Consider the following 13,717-nt stretch of genomic DNA (forward strand, 5'->3'; position numbering starts at 1 on the left):
AGGAGAAGAATGCCTTAAAAAAGCAGAATTGGCCAAATGAAAAAGGAGGTCCAAAAGTTCATTGAAGAAAATAATTCCTTCAATATTAGAATGGAGCAAATGAAAGCTAATGACTTTATGAGAAATCATGAAATGATAAAACAGAACCAAAAGAATGAAAAAAAAAATATATGACAATGTCAAACATATCATTGGAAAAACAACTGACCTGGAAAATAGATCCAGGAGAGATAATGTAAAAATTATTGGACTACCTGAAAGCCATGATAAAAAAAAAAAGAGCCTAGCATCTCTCAAGAAATTATCAAGGAGAACTGCCGTGATATTCTAGAACCAGAAGGTAAAATAGAAATGGAAAGAATCCACTGATTGCCTTTGGAAAGTGATCTAAAAGGAAAACTCCTCAGGATATTGTAGCCAAATTCCAGAGTTCTCAGGTCAAGGAGAAAATATTGCAAGCAGTCAGAAAGAAATAATTTGAGGAAATACAGTTAAGATAACACAAGATCTAGTAGCTTCTACATTAAGGGATCAAAGAGCTTGAAATATGACATTCCAGAGGTCAAAGGGGCTAGGATTAAAACCAAGAATCACATGCCCAGCAAAACTAAGTATATAATCCTTCAGGGGAAAAATGGATATTCAAGGAAATAGAGGACTTCCAAGCATTCTTGATGAAAAGACAAGAGCTGAATAGAAAATTTGACTTTCAAATACAAGAATCAAGAGAAACATAAAAACAGGAAAGAGAAATCATAAGACTTACTAAAGTTGAACTGTTTACATTCCTACATGGAAAGATGAAATTTGTAACTCATGAGACCTTTCCCAGTATAAGGGTAGTTGGAGGAGATAGATGGACAGACAGACAGACAGACAGATAGATAGATGATAGATAGATAGATAGATAGATAGATAGATAGATAGATAGATAGATAGATAGTTAGATGGAACAGGGTGAGTTGAATATGAAGAGATGATATAAAAAAATTAAGGGCTGAAAGAGGAATATATTGGGAGAAGAAGAAAGGGAGAGATGTATTAAGTTAAATTATCTCACATAGAAGAGGCAAGAAAAAATTTTGGAGAGGAAGAGGGGGAGATGAGAATGAATGAATGAAGCTTACTCTCATCAGATTTAGCTTAAGGAGGAATAACATACACACTCATTTGGGTATCTTACACTACAGGAAAGTAAGGGGAAAGGGAATAAGAGGGGGGAATGATAGAAGGGAGAGCGGATTGGGGGAGAGGGTAGTCAGAAGTAAACACTTTAGAAAAGGGTCAAAGGAGAAAATAGAATAATTGAGGGGTGGGACAAGATGGAGGGAAATACAGTTAGTCTTTCACAATATGACTATTATGGAGGTGCTTTGCAAAACTCCACATGTGTAACCTATATTGAATTGCTTGCCTTCTCAATGAGAGTGGGTGGGAGGAAAGAAGGGAGAGAATTTGGAAATCAAAGTTTTAAAAACAAATGTTAAAAATTTGTTTTTACATGCAACTGGGAAATAAAATATACAGATAATGATGTATAGAAATCTATCTTACCCTTCAAGAAAGTAAAGGGGAAGAGGATAAGGGAGGTGGGAATGATATAAGGAAGGGCAGACTGGAGGAAGGGGTAATTAGAATACATGCCATCTGGGGGTGGGGAGCAGAGGAAAGATGGGAAGAAAATTTGGAACTAAAAATCTTGTGGAAATAAATGTTGAAAATAAATAAATTTAAATCTCAAAAAAAAGATTGGTATGAATTAATGCAATGAGGCAGCTAAAAAAAGGAATAGTGTCCAAAATTATTGAAATGATATCACTCCTGTACTTTACCCTAATTACATCTGGAAATCTATGTTCACTTTCTGGGTCAAGGATATTGACAAACTAGAATAAATTCAGATGAAGACCGTGAGGGTGAGGGAATTCAAAACTATGCCATAACAATATTGATTTCAGAAACTGGTTATGAAAGAGAAGACAACCTCCTAGTACTTGAAGTGCTACTATGTGGAAGACTGGATTTGTTTTCTTTAGCCTCAGAGGGAAAAACTTGGCGTGATAGGTAGATGGTTTGAGATCTTATCTTTAGCTCAATAAAAGGAGAAAGAACTTTCTAATAATTAGTTATATCAAGGTGGGCCAAACAGAAACTGAGTGGTAGAGTGACGATTAGAATTCAGGTCTCCTGATCTACAGTCTAATGTCTTTTCCATTACCCCCATGCTAGACAGCAAAGTTAGCAGAACCTAAATGTTCTGCTCCAACTTTAAGTACCTCATTCTGCTGAGTTGGAGGCATGAGGTTCACTTTAATTTTGATATATAAAAGGTTGGTTCCAGAGCAGAGATATTGAAATCTACCTATTATAAATGATTTCAGAGTAAACTGCTACCCAGGGAATAATTGCCCTTTAACTAGTTAATTAGCTAATTGTGCAATCTCCCCTTAATTAGTTAATAGAAGTTAATCTTCTCTCACCTGTTAAGTTATTAGAAAGAACATCATTTCAAGTGTATGGGAGCTTATTTCCTTAAGTAACTAAACATATAGGATTCAGTTTCAGTATGACTGATTTCCCTAAGGATTATGGAATTTTCAGATTAAGAGCTGGAAGATATTTTAGAAGTCACCTAGTGCAATTTCCTTATTTTAATGATGATGTTACTTTGGTCCAGAGGGGCTGACTTATCAAATATAGTAAGTAAGTACCAGAGCCAGGATCCAAACTTAGGTCCTATGATGTCCAGTTTAATGTTTTTATCAGCTCTATCATACTGCCTCCCTGGGTTGTGTTATGAGGCTATAAAGTTCAAAAAATAAAGTCAGAAATGATGACAAATCTGCTAGTGAGACCATAATGTAGATTTTGTAGCATTAAATAAAATCTTGGAAGGCTAAACTTAAGCATTGTTTGATTTTGCACCACTACAGCCATCACACGTTAGTCTCAATACATGACTTCTAGCATGATTAGTGAAAAGGAAGTTAATATCCTTGTAGTTCATTATCTTATATGTCTAAAATGGATCATCAGTCCTCATACATACAGAGAATGGATAGTCATTCTTTCTATAATTGGTCATTTTGCTATGTGACCTCCTTCCCTTGGTCAAAGATCTGAAAGGATTTGAAAATGCTCAGTGATGAGCTGTCTTTACCTGAGAGCTTTCAGCTTCTGCTTCATGGGCCATGGTCTGCAGCGAATTGTTGCCATGAGGTCTTTCTGGAACTGTATGTTCTGGAATATTTGTTCTGGATCATTGCTGTCTCCTCTTTCATCGTCATTATCACTGTCATCCAAGTTGCTGAGTTTAACATCAAGGGGGATAAAAAGGATTATTCTGATATACTCTTTCCAGCAACGCAACTATAACTCAGTCTCATCCCAGTAGGCACTACACCATTATTGCCCACTATTGCTATAAGGGTTCACTTGAATGGACTTGTTTCTCCAGGTGAAACAAATCTGACCATATTGAGAAAGGAAAGGGGAGAGGTTTATGCTTTCTGAAGTGTCACTGGTGTAAATGCAAAATGATTTTTTCTAGAATAACCACTAAAAAATAAAAGGAATTTGTCTGTAGCAATAGAACTGCTTCTTGTGATAACGTGAGCTAAATAAGCAAAGAAAATAGCCAGATCTGATTTATGCAATCTCTTCTTGAGAATTCAAGTTAATTGTGACAATTGGTCTTTGACTTTTTCTGTGAAGAAAGGTTTGTCTGAGGAAATGTATACTGGAAATGAGATTTCAGGGAAAAATATCCTTAATTGATTTCAGAGAACAATTTTAAGCATTTGCTGGCATATAATTAATACACTCATTATAAATGCATCTCCTCTTCCTTAAAGTCAGCTCAGAGGGATCTCCACTTGAGAGCCCTTTGTTAGTAATTTGATCACAGTCTATGCTTGAAAGTAATAAATGGCATCTCTTGAAAATTATTCTGATTTTCTTAATTAATCTAATAGTAATAATAGAAATGATAGCAGTGGTCACCATATTTTGTGGTTGCAAAGTATTTCTAATTTCATTTCTATTGGTGAGGTTTTAGTGTATAACATTTTATTCAATAATTTTAGTGCCTATTCATTTGAAACATTTTGTGGGCATCATATTGATTTTCGTATTATCTCTATCATTACTATTTCAATTCTCTCTTTTTAGGAAGTTAAAAAATAACGTACTTAGGTTCAGTCAGCAATGATACTGGAATTGAAACGCAGGTTTGGGACTTCTAGAGTGGTCTCTCCAGTTTTCTCTGTCCCTGTCTTTTTATGTCTACCTGAATCATTATCTCTTTTTCTGTTTGTCTCCATCAATATTTCCATATTAGTCTTTATGTTTTTGTCTCTCTGTCTCCCTCTTTCTCTCTTATTTTCTCTACCTGGCTGTCTTTCTCTTTGCCTCTATGTCTCTGTTTCATTGTCTATGTCTCTTACTGATCTGTGTCTGTTTCTGTCTTTGTCTCTGTATCTCTATCTCCATCTGTCTATCTGTCCTCTCTCAGGTCTGTTCCTAAAGCATAAGTGACAATACAACAACAAAGGTTTCACGAAATCCACTATGCAAAAAGCCAAAGAAACACTCACCTGAATTGTATTGGCTCTCTGTAAGGGTACAGTTGACTGGCATTCCTCTTGGCGCTTGTGTAGCGCCTAGGTAACTTTGAAGATTTCATGGTAGCAGATGGATTTGCTGTCATCATCAGGGTAGCAGCAAGGCATTCACAAAGTGGGCAGGCAGAAGGATTTGCATCAGTCAGTGTTTCCTGGACATGAGCTCAGGAGAACAGCACTGCTCTCCACCGGTTCGAAACAGAAATCCAAGCTCCTACATCTGGTACTCTCACAAGGATGCTGCTGGTCATGCATATGTAATTTTAAGGTGGCAGCACACAGTATAGACTGGAGAGGATCCTACCCAGACAAAGACTAGAGCTAGAAAACCAACAGATCTTGAGATGCTTGTCACAATCACCAAGTTGTGATTTCCACAGTAGCTGTGTTTTGAAAGAGACTCCAGTCCCTGGCTCTGTGGCTAGATCCAGACCTTCTCAAGTGGGATTTACAGGCAGCTCAGATCCTTTAAGTTTATGATTAGGACTACATTTCTGAGAGGTTCAGAATGCCTGCTGGTCTATTGTGATTTCAAGGTAAATACGCCCCTTCCACCAGCCATGAGGAAAAGGCATCACTTAAGCTAGTAGATAAGCAAAGATTCTCATTTAGATCTCACTTTTTAGGTCTCAGATCATCTTTCTGCTTCTACAGGCTAAGGAGGAAAGTAAAAATTGAGGAAAAGCTCTGCATCAGGGGTTGTGTCCTTGCCATGTACTAGCTGTGTGACTCTGGACAAGTAACAAGCCCTCTCAGCCTCCTCCTCAGCAAAATGAAGAAGTTGGACTGGATGACCTCTGAGGTCTTTTCCAGATCTAAATCTATAACCCTATGATCCATGGAGAGATGATCTTTCTGTGTCCTCTGATGGTCCCTCTCTCTTTCACCTAGTCCACTGTAGTCCAGCACACACAGATGTCTCAAATGTATTAAATCTTCTATGACATAAATTAATTCTAGGATACAAAGTATGTACAGTGGAGGCATCTCACAATTACAGTTCACAAGACCAGGTTTGGTGTATTATTCATTCCTTTCTCACCTTCGCAATTGCGGTTGTTTATACTTCATTTATCCAATGTGCTATGCACCAGAGACTGTGCTAATCACTAAGGATACAAATACATGCCCTAATTTGATGCTCCTGGCTAAGGGCAAGGAATTTTCTTTCATTCTCCCATGCTCAAACATCATTATTTTGGGGCCCTGGTTGAACATGTCATATGCATAGTTCTTACTAACTTGTTAGATGTCCCTCAGGGTTCCATCCACTTCAAGCTTGTCTCATTTCTACAACCATTTCTGAACCTTGTTCTAAGATTTTTCTCCTATGCTGGTCCCCCCTCCTTCTATTCAGGATCAGTTCAATCGGTATCTGACCTAAGTCTTCCTTCCTCTCTAAGATTCCATTTCCTACCTAATAAACAGATTAAATGTATGTTATCATTAGCATTGTCACATATGTTCTCAAAATACTGCTATACAAATACAAGAAAGGACTTTTATTAGCCTAATTTTACAGATGGAGAAACTGAGTTCTGTAACTTGACATGACAAGACTGTGATGAACTGTGCCTAGAACCCATATCTCTGAACTCCAAGTTGAGCATTTCACTAGATTACTCTTTCTAAAAGTGTATATCAAAACTGAGTCCATGTGGGAGCAAAGAAAAGATCTCTGTAAATTTTCTTGTGATTTGATTCAGGGTGATTATTAATCTGAATAACTCAAGCTTCTCCTCCTCCTCTTCCTCCTCTTCCTTCTCCTCCTCCTCCTTCTTCTTTTTCTTCTCCTCCTCCTCCTTCTTTTTCTCCTTCTCCTCCTCTTCCTTCTCCTCCTCTTTCTTCTTCTTCTCCCCTGCTCTTCCTCCTCCTCCCTCCCTCTTTTCCTCCCTCTCCTCTTCACATTATCCTTGACCAAACATTCATATTATAAGCTTAACTATTAATTATTATTCACTTTTGTCTACACAGAGACATAGCTATATGCTACAGTGTGCGTAATTATGTATATGTGTATGTACATATATTCTTCTAGACATATATGTTTGTATATCATATACATACTTTATACACATATGTAGTCTCATTTTACATACACATTTATATTTATGTAATATAGCTAGATGGCATAAGTGGATAAAGTCAAGAAGGTTCATCTTCAGTTTACTAGTTATGTGACTCAGAGCAAGTCACTTAAGCCTGTTTGTCTCAGTTTTCTCATCTGAAAAATGAGCTGGAGAAGGAAATGGCAAAGATACTTCATGACTGAACAACAATAACTACTACCCCCACAATATACATATTAACATATACATATATACATATTTATGTATGTATATGTGTGTATTAAGAGAAAAAAGATAGGGAAGGAAAAATAGTAGGGAGAGAGAACATCCGATTCCTTTTTACAATCAATGTCCCTTTTCTGACAAATTAGTTTTATGTTTATTGATTGGTAGCCCCAAATTTTTATAGGAGAAACCTCTAGTTATCTTAATTTTCAGAATTAAAACTGTAAGTTTCCCAAGTCATTCACTTTAAATTTTAGTCTGAAAACGTTCCATAAATAATATGCTAAAGTTTGTACAAAAGCATTCATCCCAACTAAGCCTCATTTCACCATGGCCAGCCTTTCTCAATTGTCAAAGGTTCTGCCCTGGCTTATTAACTATAATAGTCCATTTCTGAAGATATGTTCACATGCCTTTCATGTTGTTTTTGAGGATCTGAAAAAAAGCTTTCACTTTAAACTAAGAAAGAAATAATTTGAAGGGATGTCCTGGAAATTATTAAGAAAAAAAAAGCAGAAAGAATAGATTATATCAAGCTATTTGGCAAACAACTGAATTAACTTTGACATAAGAACAAGCATTTCTTAGCATTTTTTCCAAGAAATTATCTTAGGCAATAAGCCTGAAACTGGCCAGATGCTTTATGATTCCTATTAGAGGGAATACAATGCTCTATCTGTTATTCATTTAGAAAGTACTGATGGATTTATATGATGAGAAGAGAAATTACTAGGTTTAGCCATTATGTACTGTGAGTGGATGCAGACTGGGGGGAAAATGTCTGAGTTCCTATGAGTGAGACGACAATTAATTGATAACTAGCTGCAACTGGATATAAAATGTGGCATAATTTGGCTAAGATCAGTATCTGAATTTAGTCCAAAGGGATGCTTTCCCCACCCCCCAAGTCTTTTAGCTCCTCCACAGTTTGACTGTATTTCAGTCTCTTATTGATCAGTAACTGTGTCCACACAATTTTTTAAGCAGCTGATTTCAGTGTTTGTAACTATTTAACTTTTAATTGGATCGTTCTTAGACAAAGTCTATCAATTTAAGAGATGTAGCTCTTCATCTTAAACTTGATATGGTCATCGACAAATGGGATCCCTGAGATTGTTTGGGGATGATAGCTGCAGAGGAAACATTCAAGAGGGAAATGTGAGATTAGAGAGCTATTTTATTTTCCACTTGTGTAAAAACTTGCAAATATCCTTACCTTGAATTCTCCTCATCCTTCTAGACTATGATTAAATGATCCTATAAGACCATCTAGAATTATAGACTTTTAGGTAGAAGGGATCATTTACTTGAACCACTTCATTTTACAGAGGAGGATACTGAAACTCAGAGATGTTACTTTTTCAAGGTCATACAGATTACTAAATAGGAGAGCTGAGATTTGATGTCATGGAATCCTTGACACTGCATCTAATGTCATAGTCATATATTATATAGCATGCTTGCCCTCTCAATAAGGAACTTGCAAAACTTACTTTCTTCTTTTCACTTATATGATATGATTTTTATTATTTTTAAGAGTATTTTATTTTCTCCAATTGCACGTCAAAGTAATTTTAGCATTCATTTTGTGAGATTTTTCTCCCTCCCTCCTTCTTCTCCTTCTTCCAAAAAATGATATATAGATATGTTTTATATATATATATATATACATATATATGCTATCACATAAAACATATTGCCATATTAATGACAAATGTGAAGAAAGAAAAAAGATTAAAAGGTAAAACACCAAGAAAAATAATAACACAACTGAAAAAATTTGCTTCAGAGTCCATTAGCTTTTATCTGGATGTGGATAGCATTTTGCTTCATAATACCTTTATACTTATCTTGCATCATTGTGTTGCAGAGTCATTCATAGCTGATCATCACACAATGTTGCTGATTCTGTGTGAAATGTTTTCTTGGGTTTGTTCATTTCACTTTGCATCAATTCGTACAAGTCTTTCCAGATTTTTCTGAAATCTGTTCAACATCACAATAGTATTTCATTACATTCATATCCCACAACTTGCTCAGCCATTCCCCAGTTGATGGGCACCCCTTCAGTTTCTAACATTTTGCTACCATGAAAAGAGCTGCTGTAAATAGTTTTGCACATATAGGGTTTTTTCCCCTTTTTTATGATCTCTTTGGGATCTAGTAGTGGTAATTACTGGATCAAAGGGTATGCACAGTTTGGTTGCCCTTTGGGCATGGTTCCAAATTCTTCTAGTTGGATCATTTCATAATTCCATCAACAATATATTAGTGCCCCAATTTTCTCACATTCTCTCCAACATTTATCATTTTCCTTTTTTTGTCATATTAGCCAAACTGATAGATGTGAGGTCATACCTTAGAGTTGTTTAAATTTATATTTCTCTAGTCAAAAATGATTTAGAGCACTTCTTCATATGCCTGTAGAAAGCTTTAATTTCTTTATCTGAAAATTGGCCATTCGTATCCTTTGACCAGTTAACAATTGTGGAATGACTTATATTCTCAAAAGTTTGACTCAATTCTCTACATATTTGATAAAGGCCTTTATCAGAGACACTTTATGTAAAGATTGCTTCCCAGATTTCTTGCCCTCTAATCTTGGTTGCACTGGTTTTGTTTTTACAAAAGCTTTTCATTTTAATGTAATCAAAATTGTCATTTTAAGTTTTGTAATAATCTCTATCTTTTGTTTGGTCCTGAATTATTCCCTTCCCAATAGGTCTGACTGGTAGACTATTCCTTGGCTTTCTAATTTGCTTGTGTGTCACCCTTAATGTCTAAACCATGAACCCATTTTGACCTTATCTTGGCATACAATATGAGACATTTTGTATACATAGCTTGTGTCCTATTGTTTTACAGTTTTTCTCAGCAGATTTTGTCAAATGGTGAATTCTTATCCCCAATGCTGTTATCTTTGAGTTTATCAAATACTAGGTTACTATGGTCATTGACTACTGTGTCTTGTGTACCTAGTCTATTCCACTTATCCACCACTCTATTTTTCAGCCAGTACCAGATAGTCTTGATGATTACTACTTAATAATATAGATTGAGAGTTGGCATTGTGAGGCCACCTTCCTTTGTATTTTTTTCATTAATTCCCTTGGTAGTCTTATCTTTTTGTTTTTCCAAATGAATTTTGTTATTTTTTTCTAGCTCTATTGGATAATTTTTTGATAGTTTGATTGGTATGGCACTGAATAAGTAAATTAGCTTAATCAGAATTTTCAATTTTATTATGTTAGCTTGGTCTAGCCATGAGAAATTGATATTTTTATAATTGTTTAGATCTGACTTCATTTGGGTGAAAATGTTTTGTAATTGTGTTCATGTAGTTCCAGAGTTTGTCTTGACATGTAGACTCTCAAGGATTTTAAATTATTTACAGTTATTTTAAATGGAATTTCTCTATCTCTTGCTGCAGGTGATTTATATGAGTTTGTTTTATTTCTTGAAACACTGCTAAAGTTGTTAATTATTTCAAGTAATTATTTAGTTGATTCTCTAGGATTCTCTAAGTGGACCATCATATCATCTACAAAGAGTGATAGTTTTATTTCCTCATTGTCTGTTTAAATTCCTTTGATTTCTTTTTCTTTTCTTATTGTTATAACTAACATTTCTAGTATCATATTGAATAATAGTGTTGGTAACAGGATCCTTGCTTCACCCCCGATCTTATTGGAAAAGCTTCTAGCTTATCCTCGTTACAAATAATGCTTCTTGATGATTTTAGATAGATATTGCTTATCATTTAAAGGAATAGTCCATTTATTCCTATGCCTTCTAGTGTTTTTTTTTTTTAAATAGGAATGGGTACTGACAACAGGATCTTTAAAATGATCTCTCCATTAAATTTGGTTTTCATTTTGACCAAATGAATACCGACTTTAATATCAACTCTTTAAGTTAAAAAGAAATTAAAAGAGATCTAAGAGTTATATGGAAGGCATTAACAAAACTTTATGTCTTTTTTTAGCTTATGAAAACTGTTTAGGTATATAGTATTAAAACTATTGTATTTGTTTAAAGTATCTTTTAAAGTTTTCAAATTTTAGCTTTAGTTCTTTTAAACTTAGCTTTGTTTAAAAAATAAGTATTCTAGAAGAGATTATAGGATTTTAGAGTAGGAAGGGATTTTAAAGGTCATTTATTACAGTTGCCTAATTTTATAAGAAAATGGTAGCCCAGAACAGAGAAATTATTTACCCAAGATCATACAGATTATTTTCACAGACCCAGAATTCAAACTCACATCTTCTGATTCAATATTCAGGGATCACAATGCTACCTAAACGTTATATTTTTAGAATATTGCTTTTGATATAACCCATTTTTTGTTTCTGTTATTTGTTCTGTTTTTATTTCTTTATTCTGTTTTTGTTTCTGTTTTCAGAGGTACCTTTAAATCTTGATTCTGTAGTGTATAAAATTCATTGATAAATTCAAATTCCTAATTCCCATTAGGCTTGTCCAAGGCAATCATAAGAAATTATTAAAATTTAGAATAAAGTATCCTGAAACAAAAATACAATCAATCAATCCATAAATCTTTATTAAGCACCTGCTACGTGCTACACACCATACTAAGCACTGAGGATACAAAAAGAGTCAACAGCCCCTGTGTTCAAGGAGCTTACAATCTAATGGGGGAGACAATAAGTCAACAGATAGATACAAAACAATTTATGTGAAATAGCTAACAGAGGAAAGGCACAAGAATTAAGTAGAGAAAGACTCCCTGTGAAAGGTGGGATTTTAGCTGATACTTAAAGGAAAGAAAATGTGGTAGACATGCATGGACTGGATATTATTTCTTATTGTTTTTGTCAGCTGCAAGAAAGCTGGAACAAAAACCAGGGAAGATGGAAGGGGAAGCTAAGGCTTTTCTTCTGTTTAGCAGTGAGCAGGAATATGAAAGACTTTCAATAGTAGACTTAATTCATTTTTGTTTTCAAAAGAAAAAAATAGCAGCTGGAGCTTTGATAGCTGCTGAGGCTGCAAAATCCCCTGAGTTGTACACATTTTGGAATGTTTTTGGTACTCCACATCAGCAACAACTGTGTCTAATGATTGTGGCAAGGTTTGGTGAAACAGGTACCAAATTGTACCTTGGTGTTTATAAGGTCTTGTTATTTATTTATCTCTCTCAATAATAATGATGGTGATAATTAATATTTATGTAGTGCTAATTATGTAACTATATGTAGACACTGTGTTAAGTGCTTTATACTTATTATCTCATATGATCCTCACAACAACCCTGGGTAGTAGATGGTATTGTTATCCCCATTTTTCAGATGAGGGAACTGAGGCAAACAGAGGTGACTTGCCTAGGGCCACATGGCAAGTAATTGTCAGAGGCCAGATTTGAACTCAGAAGAATAAGTCTTCCTGACTCTAGGCCTGGTACTTTGTCTACTGCGCTGCTTATATTAAGTACTATAGTTATTTTAACACATTATTTTTAATATATTACTGAAAATTCTATAGTTTTTATATATGTTAGCATATGCTTTAACACTGGCACTATAGATCATATGACTAAGGCCCCCCTACCATTTGAGGTTAGCTTAGGCTTATCACAAAGAAAGTCTCTGAAAAGATGCTAAGAAGAAATAATCAGATTTTTAAGTGCTAGAGTTATAAACCTGGACAGTCATCATAGTAATGTTATTTAGTCAATGAGTATTTATTGAGGCCAGGTGGAGGATTCAGAAGAAAATAAGACAACCACTTTCTACATGGAAAGAAAGGCATATATAAATGAATACATTACAAAGCAAGGCAAAGCTCCCTGAAGAGAGGAGTTTGGCATTTATGTCTGTTTCCCAAGTGCACAGCACTATCCCTGGTGCATAGTAAGTGCTTAAATAAATGCTTGCTGATTGAATTATTATTGAATGTGCAATTTAGTGTTTTATTTTAAAAACAAAACACAATGTACTGGTAGGACTCTATTCATGCAGTGAAAATTAGAAGAAAACTGGGAGAAAAATTTACAGCGTTTCTCTGATAAAGACCTAATTTTTCAAATATATAGGGGACTGAGTCAATTTTTTTTTAAAAAAAGAGCCATTCCCTAATTGATAAATAATCAGGAGCCATGAAAGACTTTTCAGAGGAAGAAACCAAAGTTATCAATTGTTATATAAAAATGCTCTGTCACTGATAATTAGAGAAATGAAAAATTAAAACAATTCCAAGGAACAGCGTCACCCCTACCAGATTGTCTAACAGGACAGAACAGGAAAATGACAAGTTCTGGAGGGGATGTGAGAAAAGAGATACACTAATGCATTGTAAGTGGAACTGTGAACTGGTCCAACCATTCTGGAGAACAATTTGGAACTATGATCAGAGGAATATAAAACTGTGCATATCCTTTAACTCAGTAATAACAATACTAGATTTGTACTCCAAAGAGATCAAGGAAAAAGGAAAATCTCTACAAAAATATTTATAGCAACTCTTTTTGTGGTGGCAAAGAATTGAAAACTAAGGTCCATCAATTGTGGAATCACTGAACAAATGATGGTATATGAATATAGAAAACACTATTGTACTGTAAAAAGTGATGAAGGGAATGATTTCAGAAAAACCTGAGAAAACTTATACAGACTGATGCAAAGTGAAGGGAGCACAATCAGAACTTTATACATACTAACAGCAGTATTGTAATGCTGAACAACTGTGAAAGCTTAGCCACTCTGATTGTCCGAGACAATTCCAAATGGCTCATGATTGACAATGCTATCTACCTCCAGACAGGGATCTAATGCATTTAGAGTACAA

General features: G+C 34.9%; 1 protein-coding gene across 1 annotated transcript in view; it reads right to left on the reverse strand.

The window, feature by feature from the left end:
• TMC3 (transmembrane channel like 3) overlaps positions 1-4,779 on the reverse strand; it is a 73,620-nt gene extending 68,841 nt beyond the window's left edge. Inside the window, exons 1-2 of the mRNA XM_072619285.1 lie at positions 4,596-4,779; positions 3,161-3,307 (exon numbers count right to left, since the gene is read on the reverse strand). Coding sequence (XP_072475386.1) covers positions 3,161-3,307; positions 4,596-4,711 — 263 coding nt within the window. The 5' untranslated portion in view covers positions 4,712-4,779. The remainder of the gene's footprint in view (positions 1-3,160; positions 3,308-4,595) is intronic.
• Between the last annotated feature and the right edge of the window lie 8,938 nt (positions 4,780-13,717).

This window comes from Notamacropus eugenii, chromosome 1 (genome assembly GCF_028372415.1).
Source record: "Notamacropus eugenii isolate mMacEug1 chromosome 1, mMacEug1.pri_v2, whole genome shotgun sequence".
Classification (NCBI taxonomy): domain Eukaryota; kingdom Metazoa; phylum Chordata; class Mammalia; order Diprotodontia; family Macropodidae; genus Notamacropus; species Notamacropus eugenii.